Here is a 23,074-nt window from a genome sequence, read left to right on the forward strand (position 1 = left end):
GTGCTCCCAGGTTTAATCCCCTTTCTTCTAATCAGTGGAGTCTGACCCCCATTCCCTGTTCTGTTTTGGAAAGTGGCCAGGTTCCTGGCAGAGTCCATCTCTCCAGTCCCAATTCTAGCATGATTGCCTGCCCGCCTTACACCTGTCCTCAGGTAAGGACGGAGGAGTCTCGTAATCCATAAACTGTCTGCAGACCCTTGAGTTCAAAATACTGAATGAAACTTACAGTTTTTCATTTTTCATTTCTATTTTTGTGTTTATATATGTCATTATACTGAAAGGGATTTGAAGACCTAAGTGAGAAATTTTGGCCACTAAATGAGTTTATACAGGGTGAAGGTGGGTGGTGCTGACATAAGGTGTGTAGATTAAATTTTGCAATGTATTTGTAGTGTTAATGGCCAGACATAAAATCTGGACCAAAAAATGCCATCATTTACCGCACATAGAACTTGTTAGAATCGTTTCCCTTTCTATAGGGTGCAGGACCTAAGTACGTAGTCTTCCACACTTAGGGAAATAGCTTACGGGGAGAATTGAAAGTTTCTCTGGGAAATCTTGCTTTGACCCAAGCCCTGATGAAATCCATTCCATGGATTTTTCCTCATTCCCTTTAAAAACTGAACCCTACAAAAATGTAAACTTCCACTGTACCAAATAGGGGATGTATTTTTTAACTGATATAATTAGCCTCTTCAGGCAGATAGAGCAATGAAAAATATAGACTCATTCTGTCTTTTATTCATTTGACAAATATTTATTGAATGTAGTCCCACACTGCAAGGACTCAACAGTCTTCTAAGAGGGACATATACATGGGCAGGTAATTTTAATACAGCATGGTAGGTGGAAAAATTGGTTGGACACAAGAAGAAAGCTCCTAATAGGACTAGAGTGAGTTTCAGAGAAAGCTTCCTGGAAGAGGGGACATCTGAATTTCATCTTAAAGATGTCTAGAAGTTAGGGAAAAGTTGAGGGTGGAGAAAAAGTGGTTGGGAGAGAATTGTGTACTTCCTTTCAGAGGTAACAGAATGTGTGAAGGGGCCCAGAATTTTCAATAATGTGAGGAAACTTCATGCACTTTGAGACAGAGAGAGTGGAGGGATATGAGAGGTGGGTGTGGGACTGTCAAAGGTTATCATTTATGCTGTGTTAAAGAGCCTAGAATGCATATGCTTGGTGATGGGTACCTGTGCATTTTACACCTTCCTTTACATTTCTTATCTATATTCATATATTTTTTTCTAACCTCCTAACAGGTTTGCAGACTATAACACAGGCAATGGTAACCACTCTAGGAATTGAGTGGAATTTCAAGCAGCCAGGAATGTAATGTAGAGAATTAGATGTTTATGTAATCCATTGAAGAGAGGGAGGGGTTGAAGGTGGGTTTGCCTCTCTACCATTGAATTCAGGACACACCATCATAGCTGTAAAGCAGAAACTGGGAAGCTCCTGGTATTGCCATTACTGCTGTGGACACAAATGCTTCTCACACAAATTATTCAACCCTACAACGTGGAACGTTGTTGTCAGCGGCCACCCCAGCCAGAAGATGACCTCCAGCTCACTTCTGACTTCTAATACTTGCATGAGGGCATCTCACTGGCAGAATCTAGAACCTTACTATATAAGAGAGTTTGATGTTCCACCCCTGTGTTTCAGGGAGATATAAGTGAGCAGTAGTAATAGATGATAAACAAAATCTCATCACATCAAATACAATATTCTGTTTTGTACTTGTTTATATAGTGTGTAAAATGCTGAATATGGTTTTTCCCCGACCCCCTAAAGAATCTACCTTTAGTATGAAGGTGACCAGAAAGGCAATAAAAAGGTTATCAACAAGGGAGTGAAAAGAAGTCTGGAGAAGAAAAGACTCTGGCTAGGATAGGGGGGGAAAAAGTACATTTGACGGACCAAAAAGATGGCAAGGTTTAGAGGGAAACCTTCTTTGTAGCTAATTTTAGGTGGTTTTCAGTGAACATCCCTTCACACTAATTTCTACTTTAACCTTATGTTTTTCTCTACTGAAGCCTCCTCAGAGCTCTGAAGGCAAATGTTCTGACATTATGCATTTCATGAAGCTGAATGATCATATAGGCATTAAGACAAAGGATCACTTTAAGATTGTGTTTAAGACCACTGATCTACACACACACACACACACACACACACACACACACACACACACACTTCTAGCTACCTTTAAGTACTTTTGAGAATATCTTTCCTCTATACCAGAATAAAAAGCAAGCTGTGGACTTCAAAATGGGAAATATTTGAAAAGTGATGACTGTAGAATGGAACCAAATTTGTGTTGACATGTGTTTTACAATGTTATTAGAAAATCAATGATATAATGTGTAAATTGTTTAACTCGTATAAGTAAAATATTATTGGAGTGTAGTGTTAGGACATCTGGTAAATCTCTGACTTGCTACAGTTATAGGAAAAGGAAGCAATGAGGTGAAACTGATGATGCTCTGATTAGGTTCTGAATAAAAAGGGATGTCAAAAAGATGGCAACCTGGGGAGAATGGAAATTTATATTGAATTTTGTAAACATTGGAAAAGAAATACTGGACATGGTAGTTGGGGGAGAACGTAGGAAAGCTGGAGTTTTAGAGTGCTGCAAACAGCAAAAAAAGTTACTCTGGTTCAAAATAAATGAGAAGTTCTATGACTCATAGAGTAATCAGTGTGGCTCTACTAGGAGCTTTTTTATTTCAGTTATAAAAGATAAGTTAGTCAGGGACAGGGAAGAGATAGAACTGTTCAATACTTGTTCCATCAAAGAAGAATTCTCTTAACTTTTAGAAAGGGAAGGACCAGTTTTCTTCAGAGGAAATTGAAGTCTTCAATGGAAGATAAATTGTTAAGATACTGTCTGCTTTGTCATGAAGTCCATTCCTTCATTTAATGACTGTTAATGAGTACCTGTAAGGACAAGGTGCCAGGAACTATGTTAAGTGCTGAATACATTACATATATGTATACTGATAAATCTTACCTATGTAATTGCAGGATGATTATGGAAAATCTAAGAAAAGTTGAGGAGAAATTGGACAGAGGATTGGACAGATATTTCTTTTATAATTTTCAAAATGTAAAATTAAACTCTGGAAAGATGTACTGCTATATTTGTTGAAATTGTATTATTAAACGCACAGTTTAGGTTGGTGTTTAGAAAGAGTATTGATATCCATATAAACTTAAATGGATTTCCTGAGAAATCACATCAAATGTTATTTTTCACATTTTTGACATTGGAAAAATGCCATGCATGTAGTTGGGTTTGATTTCAGCAAGGCATTCTCTTTTTCTTATAATTGTTTTTGATGGACATGTGCAGAAAAAATACTCTGAATAATAGTGTATCAAGGTAACAACTTTATTCTTCAGACAATTCACACATAATGTTTTATGGATTATTGTTGACCTGCAGTGAGGTCTAATCTAAGGACTTGGCTCTTCCATTTATTTTTCTAGGTATGTTTCTTCTTTTAAATTTGATATATAACATACATACAGAAAAGTTCACAAATTACAAGTGTGCTGTTTGTGAAATTCTCACAAAGTGACACAGACACGTAACTACCACCCAGATCAAAAAAGAGGAATTTATGTGTCCCATTCACGTTGCATCACAGTCACTACCCAATTTCAAAATAATGACTCTCTTGGCTTATAAAGCTATAGCTTAGTTTTGCCTGTTCTTGAATTTTGTTAGGTTTTGATCACAAGTATACCAACCTCATAATAACATTTAAAATGTGTTCTTTTTTTTTTTAATTCTGGAAGATTTTGCATATGATTTGGGTTATTTTTAAATTATTTCATCATAATATGTTTGAAATAATTCATGAAGCAAAATCTGGGCCTAGAGTTTTGAAGTCAGAAGGTTAAATCAATTTCTGAAATAGATATAAGGTACTTTGATTTTCCATTTTTTTGGTGTCAGTTTTGGTAAATTGTAGTTATTAAACAATTTCTCTATTTTATCAGAATTTTAAAATCTGTTAGCATAAATCTATTCTTAACAGTCTCTTAATTATGTTTTTAATTGAGACATCCCCATTTCTTAATCCTGATACTGGTAATGACTGCCTTTTCTCTCTTTTTTTCTTTAACCGTTTTACTGTGAGTTTATTAGTTTATTGGTCTATTGAAATAACAGGTTTCGGGTTTTGTTTGGGTTCTCTGTTGTGCATTTGTTTTCTATTTAATTAATTCTGTTATCCTAAGTGTTTTCTTCCTATCCTTTATTTAAGATAAATTTGCTTTCTTTTTCTAACTTCTTTAGATAGATATTTAGATCATTGATTATCAACCTTTCTTCTTTTGTAATTATGTTTTAGCATAAGTTTTCATCTAATCACACCTTTAGCTATATGCCACAGATTTCACATATCATATTTTTATTCTTATTTGAATCAAATTATTTTCTTTTTTGTGTGATAGTTTTTCAACCCACAGGCTGACTTTAAGGTGTACTGCTTAATTTCTTAGTGTTTTGGAATTTTCTAGGTATCTTTTTGTAACTGATACCTAGCCTAATTCTGCTGTGGTCAGAGAACATATGCTGAATAATTTTAACTCTTTGGATTTATTAAGACTTAGTTTACAGCTTACCCTGTGGTCAAATTCTGGTAAAAGGTTCAGAGTACTTGAAAAGCACTGTTTATTGGGGAGATACCAGGTATATTGTTGTAAACAGATCAACTAAGGTAGGTTTGTTAATTGTGTTGGTTTTTTTTTTTTTCCTCTTCTATACTTTTGGCTCCCTGTTTATCAGCTATTAAGAGAGGTGTGCTAAGATCTCACACTATAATTATGGATTTGTCTATTTCTCATTTTTAGCCCTTTATGTTTTTAAGGCTGTTTTCAGGTGGTTATAAATTGAGAACAATTATATGTATTCCTGTTTGTGAGGTCATTTTGTCAAAATGAAATGTCCCTCTTATAGTAATTATTTGAGTTTACAGTATACTTTTTCTGGTATTCATATAGCTGTGTGAGTCTGTTTTCATTCTTTCAGTTTCAACGTCTATATTCTTATATTCAAGATTTGTCAGTTTTAAGGTATTAACAAAATCTAAAATATTAAAAGATTTTAAAGCCATAAAAAACTAGACTACTTAATTGCAGAATGTAGAATCTTTTACATTTAAATATAGTCTTATTGTATGTTTTTTGTTACCTTTGTTCTGTTACCTTTCCACTTCATCTTGGGGAATTATTTACAATCTGATATAATTTGTGTGTATTTGTAGGAAAAGTGTAAATCAGTGTTTTCTCTTGAGACCCCACCCCCTTTTCGTATGGTATTGCTTAGGTTCTATCTCATCTACTGACCAGGGAAAGTATCAAAAAATGTTCCAGCATATTAAAACTCAAATCTAATAATTTAATCTAGCTAACCAGTAAAGTATAATGAAAGAAATCAATTCCTAATTGAAATAAAGGGGAAAGGGATAATGCCATCTACATGTCACCTTTCTGCAAATCAGGATATCTACCATATCCTTTATACAATTAAGGAGTCATCATATAAGCTGGAATTACTGTTTAGAGTTGCACTAGCAAGAAATTATCCAGCACCATTTTATGCAAACCAAGAGAAGGATTTTTTTATTCTTCAGTTATCTTAACCTATAATTCTGTGATGTGTAACACAGTTTTAATGAAAAAAATGTAGAATTGATATTATCGGTATCATTTAATCCAGTTTCACAATCTCTTATCTGTTAAAAGTTAGGAAAATTTAACATTAAAAAAAACTCCTTTAGGGCTTCCCTGGTGGCGCAGTGGTTAAGAATCTGCCTGCCATTGCAGGAGACACGGGTTCAAGCCCTGGTCCGCGAAGATCTCACGTGCTGCGGAGCAACTAAGCCCGTGTGCCACAGCTACTGAGCCTGTGTGCCTAGAGCCCATGCTCCACAACAAGAGAAGCTACCGCAATGAGAAGCCCGCGCACCGCAATGAAGAGTAGCCCCCACTCACCACAGCTAGAGAAAGCCCATGCGCAACAATGAAGACCCAATGCAGCAAAAAATAAATAAATAAAATAAATAAATTTTTTAAAAATTAAAAAAAAACTCATTTAGAATTAAAATCTGGACTAAACCAATGTGCAGATATTTATAGTCCTTATTTCTAACTCGATGTAAATGCTCTTTTGCTTTACTGCCGAAATATTAATATGTCTGAGAATGCAGTTCCACTCCGAACCCTCTTGGCGATGTGCTATTACCTTCCTAAAATCCTAAAAGTTTTAACGTATATGGCCCCAAGCGTTGAAAACAAGAAATTGTGTGTTTCTAGTATTTTCCAGTTGGTTTTGGTAGTTATATCATAAATATGTCCAACTGTCTTCTGCAGAAGATTATGAACAAATTTCAACATTTGACCCTATAGTGTGCTAATATAATTTATTGAATAATCAAGGCAGTGTCATTTTATGGAAGCTAAACTGTTACAGACTATCAGATATAGTCATCTCTAGTTTTAGCACTAGAGTAAAATAGATAAAAATAATAGCTACAGCAAAAAATACAACCACAATTTTAATTGAGTACTTTGTGTCAGGCAGTGTACATTCAATAATTTAATCTTCAGAACTCCTTTCAAATGTAGGTAGAAATATTAGCACCATTCGTAAGTGAGGAACTGCAGTTTAGCAGATAAGCAACTTGCTTTGTGGTCACAGAACTGGGGCAGAGCCAGGGCACAAACCTAAGTCTATTAGTGTTTATAGCCCATGCCCTTCACACCTCTGCTATAGTGTTATAATATATCCTTTTTAATTAATCATATAAGACATTTAATAAATATGAAATGCAATTTCACAACCAACTCTTGATTATCTTCATGTCAATTACCTATGGAAAAAACATGCAAATAGCAAATCAACTTCCTTTTGTCATCCAGAATGTATCTGGGATCCTCCCTTCTGCTGACAGTTGGCTTGTGCTCAAGCAATACAAATGAATTTTAATATGAGCCAGAGAAAAAGAATATAATTATGGTGGTAAATCTGCTGGAATCATATAATGAATTTAAAACCCAACATAAATGCTTTTTGGATCATCTGTCATTTGGGATTACTTATACTGCGATCCCTTATAAGACGGTAGATAATTGAACATTGGCTATTTTACTGCAGCTGAAGGTACTGATGCTAAGGAGAAAATGAACTATGTAAATGTGAGTTTGCTTATTTATTTAATAATGTGCTTGAGATTTCATCACAGGAATCATTTAAAGCCAGAAACACAGAGTAACTTTATCTCATGGGAATTAAAGTTCTCTTATTTAAATCAAAGAAGTGATTAATATGCCTGATTCTTTTCTTTTTCATCTATATTCAGTAATGCATAATTGAATAATGTACAGTTGTTTTCTTAGAGATATAAGGAAACCAATGAAGGAAAAACAATTCTGTTAATACATGTTTGTGAAGTCCATGAAAGCTTTTACTTAACCTTTTTAGCCCCTTCTTTATGAAATGTAGTCATCTTTAAATTGCATGAAAATAAAGGAAAATGTTCTATGGCACTGATTACAGTGATTTCAGTCTTTCCTGATCTGCTGGAGGCATACAGTATAGAATCAGACGTGGAGATCAGTGATGCATTACAGTCGAGGTAATGGGTTTTGTTGTCAGGGATCACTCAAAATTGTGTCTTGACATTGCCACTTACCACTGTAGAGCCACTGGCACATTTCTTAACCTCTCCAAGTCTCTATTTTCTATCTGAAAAGTGTGATTAGTAATAGTTTCCTATATTGGGTTGTGAGGATTAAATGGATATATCACAATGCATGTACACATGTTGGTAAGTGTTAGATACATGCCATTTCACCTTTAAATATGGTGAAGATGATTCAGGTTTGAGGCCTAGACAGAGTAGCCATCCTTTGGCTGATACCAGAAGCCTCAGTAGAAAGGCAGATGCTTAATGGAGCTCGGATCATCAACCGTACTTGTTACTTCAGCTCTCTGACTCAACGCCAGTCCCCCTTGACTTTTACACAAAACAAATATATCTGCCTTCTTCTATTTATGCACCTAAGCACAAATATGAGAGGTAAACAGTAAATACTTATAAAATCAAGGCATGTGAACACACACATGTACACACACATCTGCATATATAGATCATAAACTCCTCAAGTTATTTTGTGCACATTCTCACTACACATACAACACATACACACACACACACACACACACACGTAACCCTCCTGTAATTTTTAAGTGTACCATATGGTAAAAGTCACAAGAATGTATGCATGTTAACTAACATTCATATTAATATATAAACCATACCCACTTGCCCACAGAGATGCATCTACTGATGTTTTAACTGTATAGACGGATTTACCTGATTAATACATATGGAGGAATTTGAGGAGGGAAAAATGAGAGGAAAATAATCTAAATTTTTTTTAAAAAGGAAAAAATAAGACAGTAGAGGGAAAAAGATAGAAGGAAAGGGATGGTAGTTCAGTGCATGGCTTCTCAACCTCAGCCCTATTGATCTTTCGTCTTTGTTGTAGAGAAGGGCCTGTCACCCTTGCCCTCAGTTGTGATAATCAAAAATGTCTTCAGGCGTTCAGTGCTGTGTCCCCTGGGGGAAAAATTACCCAGGCTGAGAACTGCGCCCTTAGCTGTAAGAAAGAATGTCAGATATGCAGATGAAATTGTTCTTTTGTGAGAGGAATTAATAAAATGGCAATCAGTCAATTAAATTCTTTTTAAATGAAGGAATGGGCAGATGGAAACTTACAATGCTAATTTTTATATGTTACCGTTAAGTTAATAAGTATATTTACTGTTTGTTAAGTTTCATAGATTTACTGAATTTTAGAATTAGTAAGGGCTTCAGAGAGCAACTGGGGCCTGTTCCGGGGACTCTGATAGGTGCTGGGTGACAAAAGAGTTTAATAAAAGTGGTGTCTTGCGTGGGCTCACAGCCTGGTTAGAGAAAAGACACACAAGCCTAGAGTGCTTTGGAAGCATAGAAGAGTGGTGTCTCATCAGGACAGGTAGACTCTAGTAAAGGTCGAGGTGGTAACAGACATGTGACTGTGCAAAAGCATAATCAAAGTCATTTTCAATTAGGAATTACAGGAAGAGAGATGATGAGTAAGCTATCTGCATAAAATAGAACCTCTACTAAAATTCAGGCAAGCACTCGTTTTACAAAACCGTGTTGCCTCTCGCTTAGTGTTCCATTTACCAAATTTACACTTTATTATACTACTTTTATCAAGGAACATGCATCATTGGCCAAAAATGAAGCATTTTTTTTTTTCATTTCTGAGTGTCTGGTTTACAAGAAAAGGAACAAAAGAAGTTAAATAGATGGTGAGCTGGTTGGTTTTCACTTACATTTCTCATGTATTGCTTACAAATCTAATTAGCCTTTGGTTTTTCCATTTTATTCCCCCATCTTTTCTCATTTCTTTCAAACTTACATCACATACAGTTTGGCCAGAGCACCAAATGCAGGATGCTGTTCCTAAGGATGATGTTTCTAGTTGTGGTTATCCTAAAACTTAATGTGAAAACAAATTGGAAATAAACATGAAATAGACATTATCATGTGGGTTACTGATACCTGCCTCATGCCCTTCAATTTGCTGTGTGCTAGGTATGTTGGGAAAGTGAGTTGGTGCCCACCAGACAGCTATCCAAGCAGCACTCATTTTTATACTCTCTTCAGTTTAATATTGCCAGATACTAATTTCACATGAACTGCAAGAAAATATTTCTCAAAGGCACAGGTTCTCACTCTTTTTCCATCCTTCAGGGCTGATGAGGGCAGCGTGGGGGGTAAGTTCAGTCTTAGGAATCACTCTTAGGTTTAGATCACAGATCCATATTACATTGTGGCCCTGGACAGTTCTTTCAAATTCTGGGAGATGACATTTCTTTATTTATAAAACTGGAGGAGAAAATTCTGCCAGATAATGTTGTAGTAAATATTAAGTGTATTTACTTTTCCTGTATTTTAAAAATCAATCATTGTTATTCAGTTAATTAGTATTGAATTAACTAATTTATGATTGCAAGTTCTCTGTAATACTTATTTGAATGTTTAACTTGTTGATTTAAAGAGCACAATTTTGTTTTCTCAAATTCATTTAAAGTGTCCTCCATTCTTTATAGCACAAGGTTGAATGAAACATTCCCCATTGTTCATACCATTTCATGTTTTCTAAATGTCACTAAAGAAGTGGTGAAACTCTCATTAAAGCTCTGGGGGATGGGGGTGGGGGAAGAGTTGCTTCTATCATGGTCAAGATTAAAATCCTTTTGCAGTATCCTCAGATTTATCAGTGTTGTACTGATTATACAGTAGTGGTGACTAAATACTTATTGCGTGAAAGCTTTTCATCAGAAACATACAAAGCTTTGTAGTACCTATACATTGTTATATGATTATTGACATTAGCTTCTCAAGTATGAGAATGTTTTCCTAGTAAACTGTGGTGCGGAAGCTTGAGGTTTCCAGAAGAATTCATAGTTTTAACCCACTAGGGTTACTACAATTGCATACTTTTAGTTACCAGTTACATTTAACTTTTTTCTTACTTTAATTGCAAGGTATATAGTAGATACATTAATTTATGTAGAATAACCATGCCAACAATCTAGGACTGATAGTAGTAACACCCTTGGCAAATTGAGATTTTAAGAGAATTTGCTGTTTTCTTCTAATAACAGTATATTATAGTGATTTGCTTCTAATAACATTACGGTTCACTAGAATCTTGGAAAAGCCAGATTGAAAATTATAAAACACCTCCATTCACTTTCTAGGTTTTTTTTCTTTAAAATATATTTTGTACACTACTCATTTTTATCTTTCTGAAAATGTAACTTGTTTCTTTTTATTTTAAAAGTAGTGGGACTTCCCTGGCGATCCAGTGGTTAAGACTTCGCCTTCCAATGCAGGGGGTGCAGGTTCGATCCCTGGTCAGGGAGCTAAGATCCCACATGCCTCGCGGCCAAAAAGCCAAAACGTAAAACAAAAGCGATATTGTGACAAATTCAGTAAAGGCTTTAAAAATGTTCCACATCAAAAAAATCTTTAAAAAAAATAAGAAGTAGCAGATTCACTGTAGAAAATATGGAAAACAGGAAAGAAGTAAAAAAGGAAACATGGATCACCCACAAATTCACCAAATGGAGAAGTTATTATTACCATTCTGGAGTATTTTTTTCTGGCCTTTTTTTATTATTTTCATGTATAAAAATATTTTGGTGGAACAAAATTAAACTCATTTATTATAGGCAGTTTTATATCCTAACGTTTTTAAACTTAACATTACATAGATAGTTCCCCATGCCACTGAGGATTGTTTCTCAAACTTGGCTGATCATTGTAGTTGCATGTGATGCTTTTTAAACTATTGGTGCCTACACCATATCCCAGACCTATTTCCTCTCTGGCCTGTATACCTTTAAAATGTTCCATGTATGATTCTGGTTCATAGTTAGGGTTAAAATCATTGTTCCAAATTTTATTTTGTTTTTATGACCACTTTGTTGTTTCTAACTTTTACTCCTGTAAATAAGGCAAAGTTAAATATTTGTGTATACATCTTAGTCAAAATCCCAAATTGCCCTCTATGTCTAAAGGCAAGTCCCTGCGTTAAGTTATGCCCTGTATCCCAGAAGGAAAGTTTTATAACCAACTTGAATATATAAACTCGTAGATAATTTAACTTTAATAGCTGTAATATTTTAATATACTAATTAGTTGCAAAACAAATTCAAAATCACATTTTATGTAAAATGTACTTATTTGCATAAAATTGAAATGGTTGATACATATGTCATCTTCCCAACAGAATGACCATCTTTTGAAAGCTTCTTCACAGTGCCAACACTTGAAATTATGAGGTCATTTCACAGGAATCATGACTAAATCTGTGTTAACATTCCTTGACTTTTTTTTTTTTAAGCATATTCTCTTTGGTGATTTCTAAAAGTCAACACTGGTGTTGATTGAGAATTTGCTTTTCAAAATAGCATTTTGTTTTTCAAAATAGAATGGTTAGGGATAGACTTTGAATAGATGTATTTACATGTATATGGAGAGGGGAGAGAGGGAAGAAGAGAGGGGAGATGGCAGTGCCCTAGATTCTTTTTTTAAAAAAATTTTATTGGAGTGTAGTTGATTTATAATGTCGTGAAAGTTTCAGCTGGACAGCATAGTAATTCAGTTATACATACACATATATTCATTCTTTTTCAGATTCTTTTCCAATATAGGTTATTACAGAATATAGAGTAGAGTTCCCTGTGCTATACAATAGGTCCTGGTTGGTTAATCTGTTTTAGAGATAGTAGTGTGTGTATGTTAATCCCAAGCTCCTAATTTATCCCTCCTCACCTTTCCCCTTTGGTAACCATAAGTTTTGCTTTTGAAATCTGTGAGTCTATTTCTGTTTTGTAAATAAGTTCATTTATGTCATTCTTAAAAATGTTATTACTTGTTTTAAGGTATTTTAAGACTCTTGAGACACAGCTCACCAGCATTCCTGAAAGTGTGTATCCATTTACACTGCTGTCCTGCAGCATAATAAAGTGTCTGTTTTACTACAAGCTTGTCAGCATTACTAGTATCATTTTTTAAATCTTTATTTCTTAGAATTCTGTGTCCCAGCCAGGAGGAATACTGAGCTGTTTACCCTGTCACTGTAAATCATAGCTGATTAGCAGGAGTCTTGTCTGGCTGGCAAGTCCTCTTTTTCAATCAGATCAGTTGTCCTCCGTTCTGCCTTCCTGTTCCTGCCTTTGTCTTCCCTGAGGCGCTAGCCTGCCCCTTCTCGCCTTTTGCTCAGACGCTCATCTCGATGGGTAAAATCAACAGGGGCTCGATTTGTACAGTTAATTCTGCACCTAATCGTATTAATTACGTACGCCTATGTGTGCCTTGTGGCAGTTGCACCTTAACAGGGGACCACTTTAAAAAACCTTTAGACAGTTTCACCCTCTCAGATCCTTAGAAAGACCTGCGTGCATCTGTACCCCATTTACCAGGAAGCCAAAAGATAAAGCTAAAAGAGTTGGTTTGCATGAGGGCATTTTGTTGATTTGTAGGGGGCTGGGATGGAATTAAATCCACTGCTTGTGAACAAGTTCTGGAGCATGTAAACACTATTGCTTTTCTACTTCTGCCACATTCCCATGGTAGCTCCCTCTGATTCCAGGGGTAGGTGAGAAAAGGTGGATTTCTTTCAACTTTGCTACTTGTCTTGTTTTGGCTTGGTTGTTGATCTCTCTTTAAAGGCATTTTCTATGAGTAGAGAAGCATATACAGGCTTCTCTGGACTACTTGCTTGCTTTAAATATCCAAAAAGTAAAACCTACATTTTGCAAATATACCTCCCTTTACGTAAAAAGATTGCATTATTGCTTTATATGTTTGTAATATGGTAGGGTTTCCAGTTGTATCATTTGGGTATCTCAGCCTCTCTGAGGTCATTTTCTAGTCTCTGAAATTTGATGTATTCCAGTACTATGAAAAATACCATTATAAAAATAACTCTTTATGGTGAATATTTTGTGAAACCGAAAGCACAGTCCATCTGGTAGCAGACAAGATTAATCTGTTTGAGAATGGTAAACATTATTGCATATTTTAAAATATGTAACTAGCACAGAACATTTGCCTCAGGCGCTTGACTAAGACTGTGGCTTAGGGTGAAGATTCAAATGAACTTTTTATCCCTAAAAGTCTGTAAGACATGTTCCTCTCACGTATAGTGAAACTTTAATATCTTATATCAGTCACTGAATAATAATACCAATTTAAAACCAAAAGGAGAAAAAAATTAACCATGATGTAGTCAAGTCTATAACAGTTACCTCTTTTTAAAAACATTTGCAAGTGTTATGATAATAGTTTTGGTTTATGAATTTTGCAAAGAATTATAAACAAAATAATAGATAAAATTGAATCTTGTCAGTAGCATTAATATTACATTCAAGTTAATTTAAAATCATTAGGGGACTTTACTTTTTTAGTAGAGATTTATACTTTCAGAATAACTTGGCAGATTGTACTTAAGAATTACATATACCCACCCTACCCCCCCCTTCGCAGTCTCCCCTATTATTAAAGTCTTGCATTAGTGTAATACTTTGTTAGATTTAATTAACCTATATTGATACATTATTGTTAAGTATCGTCCATAGTTTACATTAAGGTTCATTCTTTGTGTTGTACACTTCTGTGGGTTTTGATACATGCATAGTGACATGTAACCACCATTGCAGTAACATACAGAAGAGTTTCACTGCCCTAAAAATCCCCTGTGCTTCTTTTTCATCCCTCCCCTCCCTTCCCCCAAGCCCCTGGCAACCACTGATCTTTTTTTACTGTCTCTATAGTTTTGCCTTTTCCAAAATGTCATATAGTTGGATTCATAAAATTTATTTTTAAGACATATTTGCATGCTTTTGTGAAGTTCAGTTTGACAGTAATTATAAGAAAATAGGAACAAAACTAACTTCTTATACTTCCTTTTTGGACATTTATTGTTGTGATACTATTTCGTTATCTCATTTGACCAGGTAAATGGGATTTAAGTGGCTTAATATCTTGAGCACAAATATTCTCATCTAACAAATGCGTTTGAGTCTTCAATGATTACGTTATGTGGTAGAACACAATATTAATTCACATGTAACACATTATATTCATGTTCAAACAAGTTTGTTAGTCTTTTCGTTGGTTAGGAATGTCTGCTATTAATTTTTTAAATGCACAAATAGAAATGCCTCTGTCCTCTACCACCCTGTAGGAGAATCCTCCCCACCTCAGGTATGACCCTAACTTTACAACACGTAAGTGCCAAACCAGAATTTCAGATGTGCAGTCAACTGTTAACATAAATTCTGATTGCTTTGGGTAAATAATATGATTCATGAAAGCCCTGGGAAATAAATAGGTCATGGAAAATATAATAACTAGGAAATAAGGAAAATTTAGGATAAATTTAAATGCCTGTATTGAATCCTTTTAGAAGGCTGGCATTTTCAATTTGAATGTGAAAGCATAAAAACATAAATGTAAAAGCACAAGGAGTCCATTATGTTATGCATATGTTCTGAATTTTCTTAAGGAATCAATCATTTCTTAAACCAGGACTTGAGAGATTGAGATAAAGCAGTTGAATTAAATATTCATTGAAATATTTTCCTCTTTAACTCATTCAGTACTTTTGAAACCAAGTTCCAGATTGTAAACGTAAGATATTTCTACTTGTTGCCTTTTATTCTCTCATCCGTACTTTTAGAAAAATTACAATTTGTTTTTCCCTTTTTGAGTATACTTTGCTTTAATTTTTTCTTGGTCAGGTTTACAAATTCACACTTTTACAGCAATTGTAGTTAAGAGTTTGCTCTTAACGTGAAGAATAAAGAAGAACAATCACTAGGCTTGAAAGAAAGGTGAATGATGACCATCAGGGCCCATGCGAGACAAATTTTGAAAAATAGGCCTTCCTTTTTAGTAAAATAACACAATAGAGAGGAAAGCGAAGTACTTGTTTCTTCACAAATTGATGTTTGGTGCCTTTCACACTTTGAGCAAAAATGACCAGTCAGAGTTGAGCAGGTTGCTTGCTTGAACCATGGTGCTCATATTTTTAAATTTTCATTTACTAATGTGGAAGACTAAGACATGTACCTATTGTGCATTTCATATACAAAGAGGAATTCTACCCTTGAAATAAAGTGTATTTGCATTTAAAATAATGCAGTGTAACAAAAGCTCAATGATAACAGGATATGGAGTCATAGTTTATTCCCTTTTTTTTAAAAAAATTAATTTATTTATTTTTGGCTGTGTTGGGTCTTCGTTTCTGTGCGAGGGCTTTCTCTAGTTGCGGCAAGCGGGGGCCACTCTTCATCGCGGTGCGCGGGCCTCTCACTATCGCGGCCTCTTCTTGTTGCGGAGCACAGGCTCCAGACGCGCAGGCTCAGTAGTTGTGGCTCACGGGCCTAGTTGCTCCGCGGCATGTGGGATCTTCCCAGACCAGGGCTCGAACCCGTGTCCCCTGCATTGGCAGGCAGATTCTCAACCACTGCGCCACCAGGGAAGCGCCCCCCCCCCCCTTTTATTATATGAAGTGCACAGTGAGTTTCTTGAAGCACCTCCCATAGAAGGTGCACATTCAACTACTCACCAAGTCAGTGAAACTTACATAAACTAAATTTCTACCGAGACACAAGAAATACAGCTCTACTATTTTCATCTCATGATAAGACTGTTGAAGAATAGCCAACATCCCCAAACAATTATTTTAATATATTTATGTATTATTGTCATAATGGATACCAACTGAACTGTGGATTGATAGGCGATATTTATATAGTGGAATTAAAATGCTTACAATATTTCTACATGTTCAGCTTACTTTTGTAACATGTATCTGTTTGGTTGTTTAGTAAACACTGCCCCTCTACAGTGGCTGTATTATGTGATCCTGCCTCAGAATATATCTTATGCTGAGTTCGTGGAGCTATAGTAATAGATCAGGTTCTGTTTGGAATTTTAGTTCTAAAAGGGGAAGCTCATTTGCTTCTGTCCCACAATTCTCAGTATTACTTAAAAGCACTTAATGACCTAAATTCAATCTTTACAACAATTGCGTGAGTTTGGAATTAATATTACTCTTTCATAGGTGGATAAACGCAGACCTAGAGAATTTTAATGATGATACCATGACTGTACAGCTAATAAGTAACAGGGCAGGTCATGAATTCAAGTCTTTTGTGTCCAAATCAAATTTTCTGTCTCTAATAACCACATAACAGGCTATAAAGCAGATTCTTATAACCGTGAAGCCATGAGCTATGTAACAGTAGGCAAGTCACTCTACAATCTTCTAAACGCTGCCATGAAATGATTTCTCAAAAAACTTTTATAAAGTTGAAAAGATAAAATTAAACATGATCTTTTTATGCTTTAAATGCTGCTTGCTGGCCTGCTGGCTCCCTGGCTGGCTGGATGAATAGATGAATGGAGAGATGGATGGATGGATAGATAGTTGGGCACATCCTTTTTGTGTGTGTGTCTGTGTGTGCACGTGTGTATATGCATAAATATTATGCTAGTTCTCTAACAATCCCTGATGCCATTAAAGATGAAACAGCTTATAAATCTTGGATAACATTTAGCAGAATATTACCCAAGTGGTCCTCAACCAAACGTAAGAGTCACTGGAGGGCTTTCCAAAGATGAGGTGGTGTCCATATATTTTTTTTCTCCTTTTAAGATTACCAGGTGATCAAAATACATGACAAGCCTTAAAAACCCATATTCACTTGAGGACTGTTGTAAGATTCAGCTGATGGCAATGGCTGACTGTAGGAAACAGATCAGGTACTCTGAGTGCTCACACAGAGAAAGTTTTAGATACATTTTTGCATTTATTCAACAAAATGTCTAAAGCTGAAGTTACATTTTAAAACGTTTATTCAGGAAAAAGATGATCTCATTAGACCAGCTCACATGTAATCCCCAGATCACTGAAGGGAATATGTTCACTAGAATATTGTGCATTATATTTTATTGAGTGGATTATTTTGAATCAAACTGGCCTTCAGACTTTTGAAGAAATATTATTATGCAACAGTATAATCCTACTTATATTTATCTTTAGGTTTTTCACACACCTTTTTTTTTTTAAGTTTATTTATTATTTATTTATTATTTTATTATTTTTGGCTGTGTTGGGTCTTCGTTTCTGTGCGAGGGCTTTCTCTAGTTGTGGCAAGCGGGGGCCACTCTTCATCGCGATGAACGGGCCTCTCACTATTGCGGCCTCTCTTGTTGCGGAGCACAGGCTCCAGACACGCAGGCTCAGTAGTTGTGGCTCACAGGCCTAGTTGCTCCGCGGCATGTGGGATGTTCCCAGACCAGGGCTCGAACCCGTGTCCCCTGCATTGGCAGGCAGATTCTCAACCACTGCGCCACCAGGGAAGCCCCACACACCTTTTTTTAATGAAGTATATTGTTACATTTACCTTGTCAGACTTTTGTGTGTGTTTATGCATTTATTTCTTAAGGTATGAAAGGCTGAAAAATTACTTTATTGTGGATCCCCTCCAAGAAATATTATATCATCTCTTGGAAAATGAAATTAATTACTCTCATTCTCTTTGACAAAAATGCAGCGTGCCCTTCAATCTTCACATCCTTAGAAGGAGTTCTGTTTCTATTAATAATATTAAATATAGTTTAAATGTTTGATCATCTTTTCCACCCCAGGGTCATCAACAGCAAAAATTCAGCTAAAGTCACCGCTCCCAGGCAAAAATCTTGATGGGCTTTTATTTAAAACAAACAAACAACAAAACAACAGCAATACTTAGCGGATGCTGCTGTGAGTCGTCCATCAATATTGTATCAAGAATTGAGTAGTTAGTGACCAAGGGCAGAATTTTAGTATGAAATCCTTTCTTTGTTCTTTTTTACAAAATTTTCTTGTCCTAATTGTGCATAAAACTTTTCTTTGTGATATCTGATCTTTTCAGTGTCCCTGCCTCTTAGAGGCTGTTTCCTGGTAACATAGCCATATCTTTTCTCACTTTCTCAAATCTGTGTAGTCCTTTTATTTAATTTCTAACTGCTCTAAGTGCTGCTTGTTTGGTGTTTTCCCGTGGTTTCCCCAGCTTTCCTTCTCTCTCTTGGCTGCTCTCCCATTGCTACACGTTTATGGATTCATATCTCGGAACCAATGTGTTTCCATTTTCCACTTTCCAAAAGCCAAGAAATGAATTCTAATAATGATTTCAGGATCAAGCCTTTCAGGTCTTTTCTTTTTCCTAAAAGGAGGAGGAAGCGTATACCTCAGCTGTTTGGGAAACGTATATATGCAGTATTGCTGGTCTTACGTGTATGTATGTGCAGCTTGAAGCTGGAATTATGGATGGTTTACTGGCCACATTATCACAGTAGAAGTGATTGGTATGGGCTATGAGAATATATTAGGTCAACACTGTAAACGGATGAATGGTATGATCAGGGTTTTGTCCTTTTTATACTGATGAGGCATTGTTTTTGGATATGCTGGCTGCATTTCAACTGCTACGTATGAAATAGGAACCAGCATGTGCGTCTGTGATGTTTACACTTATAAATTCATGCGTAACATGTCTAACGTTCCCAAATAAGATATGTCTGTTGTCCAAAGGTTTGGTTGATCCTTCCTAATTTTTATGAGCATTTTCTGTATTTTGGTTTGAGCTCATGCAAAAGCTATGTAGTTCTCAAGTATTTGAAAGCACCTAGGGGCTCTTAGTATTGGGTCTTCCTAGCTTTCTGGTATATACAGCAGAATTACAAGAAGAGTGCTCTTCCTCTATTGTTGTAAAACAGCTTAAGGAGTAAAATTGTTTTTTACTGAGGGATTAAGCAGGTACCTACAAAGTATGGACTCGTGTTCATAATCTACAGAAGTCTTAAGCAGTTTGCAAAGCTCAGTGAAGCTTGATGCCTCAGAAGCCATCTATTTACAAATAAGCTCCATGTTTACCTCCTGTATTGTCAAGCACTCTTTCATTTACTTTATGAAATGTTTCTACAATGATGAATTGCACCTCAGCCTTTGGTTTATAAACCTATGTTAGAACCTTGTGTCTGAGTATAATTAGGAAGAAAAAAATTCATGATGGAAAGAGTCACTATTTCCAAAATTAGAATTTTGGAGAGAAATTAATCAAGGCTATATATGAAAGCAAACTATGTTTGATAATTTGTGCTTAATGACATATTTTATAATTTTAATGACAAACCAACTGGGATATTTTATGAAAGCAGCCTCAACAAAGAATTTCTATGTGGGTATGACATACTAATAAGAAACATCCTACATTGTTCTACAGAGAAATTAAATGATAATACTGGGTACAAATTGAAATAGTGTCCTGGTTAGAAGAGTAGATAATGCTAATAGCTTTTTATAAAAGTTGCTCTGTTTATGGTGTTTCTTTTCTTTTGTTTCTTAATATCTGAGAATATTTAAATTCTTATTTCTCAATTTCAGCACATGAAATGAAATCTTGTCATTTAGAATTTTATGCAGTAGATATTTTGGATGCTTCATTTTGATGTTTTCTAATTCTTTTCTTTTGGTGGGTAAGTAACCATGTTAGCCTAGAAGCAAAAAAAAAAAAAAAACAATGAAACATCAACCCATTTTCCTGTTTAGTTGATCTGGTACCATTGTTTAGCTTATTTTCTTTCTTTTCTCATTGTTGCTAAATAAAATGCCCTTGCACTATTGTATTTTCTGAATGGAGCTATAATTTATATTCTAGAAAGAAAGATTTGAAGAAGCATGTTTTGTTCCTTTAAGTGTATGCTCAAGCTTTGAGGGGACTAGCAAACCAAAATCTTTTATTAAACAAAGAATGAAATGAACCAATTTAATATAATTTTAGGCATTGTTGTTCTCATACCATAGTGAAGCTGAAAAAAAAAAGGTTTGGTCTTCATATAATAGAACAATAATGTCTACGTTAGCCTGGTCAAATTAGATATAACCAAAAATAATCTTTTGTAGTCTCACTCTCTCTGTTAAGGCTAGACGGACACCTGCTAATTTGGGGGCCATTTTAGGCCTTGGCAATAGACATTTAGTAACTATTTCTTGAATTTATGAGTGAATAGGTATAAAAATAAATTATATTCATGGTCAGTAATAACACACTGATCCCATTAGTCTGGGTGGAATCTTGGATTCTTTATTATTATTTATTATTAAATTTTGCTCATTAAAACTTGAAAGCATGAAAACAAACTTGGACAAAATTATTATCATGGTCTTAAATTACACAGCACAAGCATAGGCAACTTAAGATTTACAGAATAAGCTTTTCCTAAAATTATTTCCTAAAAATGTCTGTTGTAGTATTTCTGTATATTATTTTGAGAAAAACTTTTTCATTGCTGTGAGCTCAGTTATAATCCAGTTATTAGAAATGGTTTGTATTCAATAATTTAGCAAGCGGGTGTGGGAGGTTGGAGAATTTTATGCCCTGTTTTAATGCTCAAAATGAGAATGATACGATGGCTCTGGCACCAAATATGAAAGTTGAAATGTCGTGGCGAGTTTCCCCCGTGTTGTTGCCAGGTAATATAATGCCTGCAGATTTATTAGAGTGTTGAGTAAAGGGTTAGAATCGTGAAATTGTAGAATTTTAGAGCTGGAAAGGCTATTTAAGCTTATCTAATCAAAATTCCCATTAGTTTATAACCAAGGAAACTGAGACTCTTAAGTGCAGTGATGGGTCAGACAAACAGAGCGAATGTTTTTAATTGAAGAGGTTGTATTTATGCTGTCTTAAGAAGATAATATTTTGCATTCTGAACTGGTCTTTCAGAAGATTTTATGTAAAATCGCTGTTCATTTTTAGGTTCCTGTGGCTTCTTTTCTCCTCCGTAGTGTATTTCCCTGGATTTTGACAATGATGTCTGTCGCTCTCCCAGTCGTCTTACTCTGTTGTGCTTTTGTACTCTCCACTTTAATTATGACGACTGTCCGAGCGGTTCTTCAGATATTTGGAGAGCGAATTAATGTTCTGTAGCAATAAGAGAAAAATTAAAAAACATTCAAGTCATCAATCATCCCTCTGTTTTTCTCCCCACAGTCTCCAAACGTCCACAACTACCCCGATATGGAAGCTGTTCCCCTGTTGCTAAATAATGTGAAAGGGGAACCCCCAGAGGACCCGTTATGCGTAGATCACTTCCAGACACAAACTGAGCCAGTGGACTTGTCCATCAACAAAGCCAGGACGTCCCCCACAGCCGTTTCTTCCTCCCCCGTTTCCATGACAGCGTCCGCCTCCTCCCCGTCTTCAACTTCAACCTCTTCGTCGTCTTCTAGTCGTCCAGCCTCATCCCCAACTGTTATAACATCAGTATCTTCAGCATCATCTTCGTCAACGGTATTAACTCCAGGGCCCCTTGTTGCCTCTGCCTCTGGTGTGGGAGGCCAGCAGTTTTTGCACATTATCCATCCCGTTCCGCCTTCAAGTCCCATGAATTTACAGTCTAACAAACTGAGTCACGTTCACCGCATCCCCGTGGTGGTCCAGTCGGTGCCTGTTGTCTACACAGCTGTGCGGTCACCTGGAAATGTGAACAACACTATCGTCGTACCACTTTTGGAGGATGGGAGAAGCCATGGCAAAGGTAAGAGACACAAGCAAGCCTTGATTTATTTCAGCAGTAACTCTTCATTTATTCAGTGAGCGGACCCTAAGTCGTAGGCAAACACACTACATCCAAGGAAGTTCTGTGCAGAACGGCACAGAGGAGCCAGCAGATCCACTGCTGAGTAGAGCACAGTTTAGTAGAAAATAGCCTCATATTTATATAGGTATATGCTTCAGTATTACTTAGTCCATATTTCTATATATCAAGTCATTTAATGTCAGAAATCAAATACCTAAATTTGCAAAATGTTTTTACCTTCAAGTGCTCAGATAGAAACTTCAATCTATAGTCAGCGTAACTGCTTGTGAGATGTAAATGTGTAAATCCCTCGTAGAGGTTAACCATTGTGAAATTTTTAAAAAGTGTGTCAGGATGTTTCTTCTTTCAGTTGTTCAGACTGGAGCTTACTTGTCTGGCACTAATATAAAATTCCATGAAGTTCCAGTGGTTGGAACCTGATCGATCATTCACTTTTGAGTAGCTTGTAAATTAAGTTGCCATTAAAGTAATTCTAAAGTTAGGTGTTTGGCTACAAATGTGTTATGTAGTTTGAGTTCTTATCTTCATACAAGTCTAAGTTATTATTTTAAATAGCAGGAAGCCTCCATATGATAGAAATAATTCAAAATGCAGTATTAATATTTCCTTCTGGGGGTTAGAAGGCAGAAAGATATTTTGTTACATGACTGTATGTAATAATACCAAGTTAATTATATATGATAGTTAGACAGCTGATCATGAAGTTATTTTTCTTCTTCTAAGTTCTTTTTGCTTCATTTTTAAATAGAAGGAATTGTAATAATATCATGGTGTTGATT

At 35.6% G+C, this 23,074-nt stretch overlaps 1 protein-coding gene across 3 annotated transcripts in view; it reads left to right on the plus strand.

Annotated features, from left to right (window-relative positions):
• The window catches only part of KLF12 (KLF transcription factor 12), a 450,322-nt gene that overhangs the window by 279,050 nt on the left and 148,198 nt on the right, over positions 1 to 23,074 (plus strand). For all 3 annotated transcript variants that reach the window (XM_061170610.1, XM_061170611.1, XM_061170612.1), the window contains one exon: positions 21,686 to 22,232. In XM_061170610.1, the coding sequence (XP_061026593.1) occupies positions 21,686 to 22,232 (547 nt within the window). The remainder of the gene's footprint in view (positions 1 to 21,685; positions 22,233 to 23,074) is intronic.

Source organism: Eubalaena glacialis, chromosome 16 (genome assembly GCF_028564815.1).
Source record: "Eubalaena glacialis isolate mEubGla1 chromosome 16, mEubGla1.1.hap2.+ XY, whole genome shotgun sequence".
In the NCBI taxonomy this organism is placed as follows: domain Eukaryota; kingdom Metazoa; phylum Chordata; class Mammalia; order Artiodactyla; family Balaenidae; genus Eubalaena; species Eubalaena glacialis.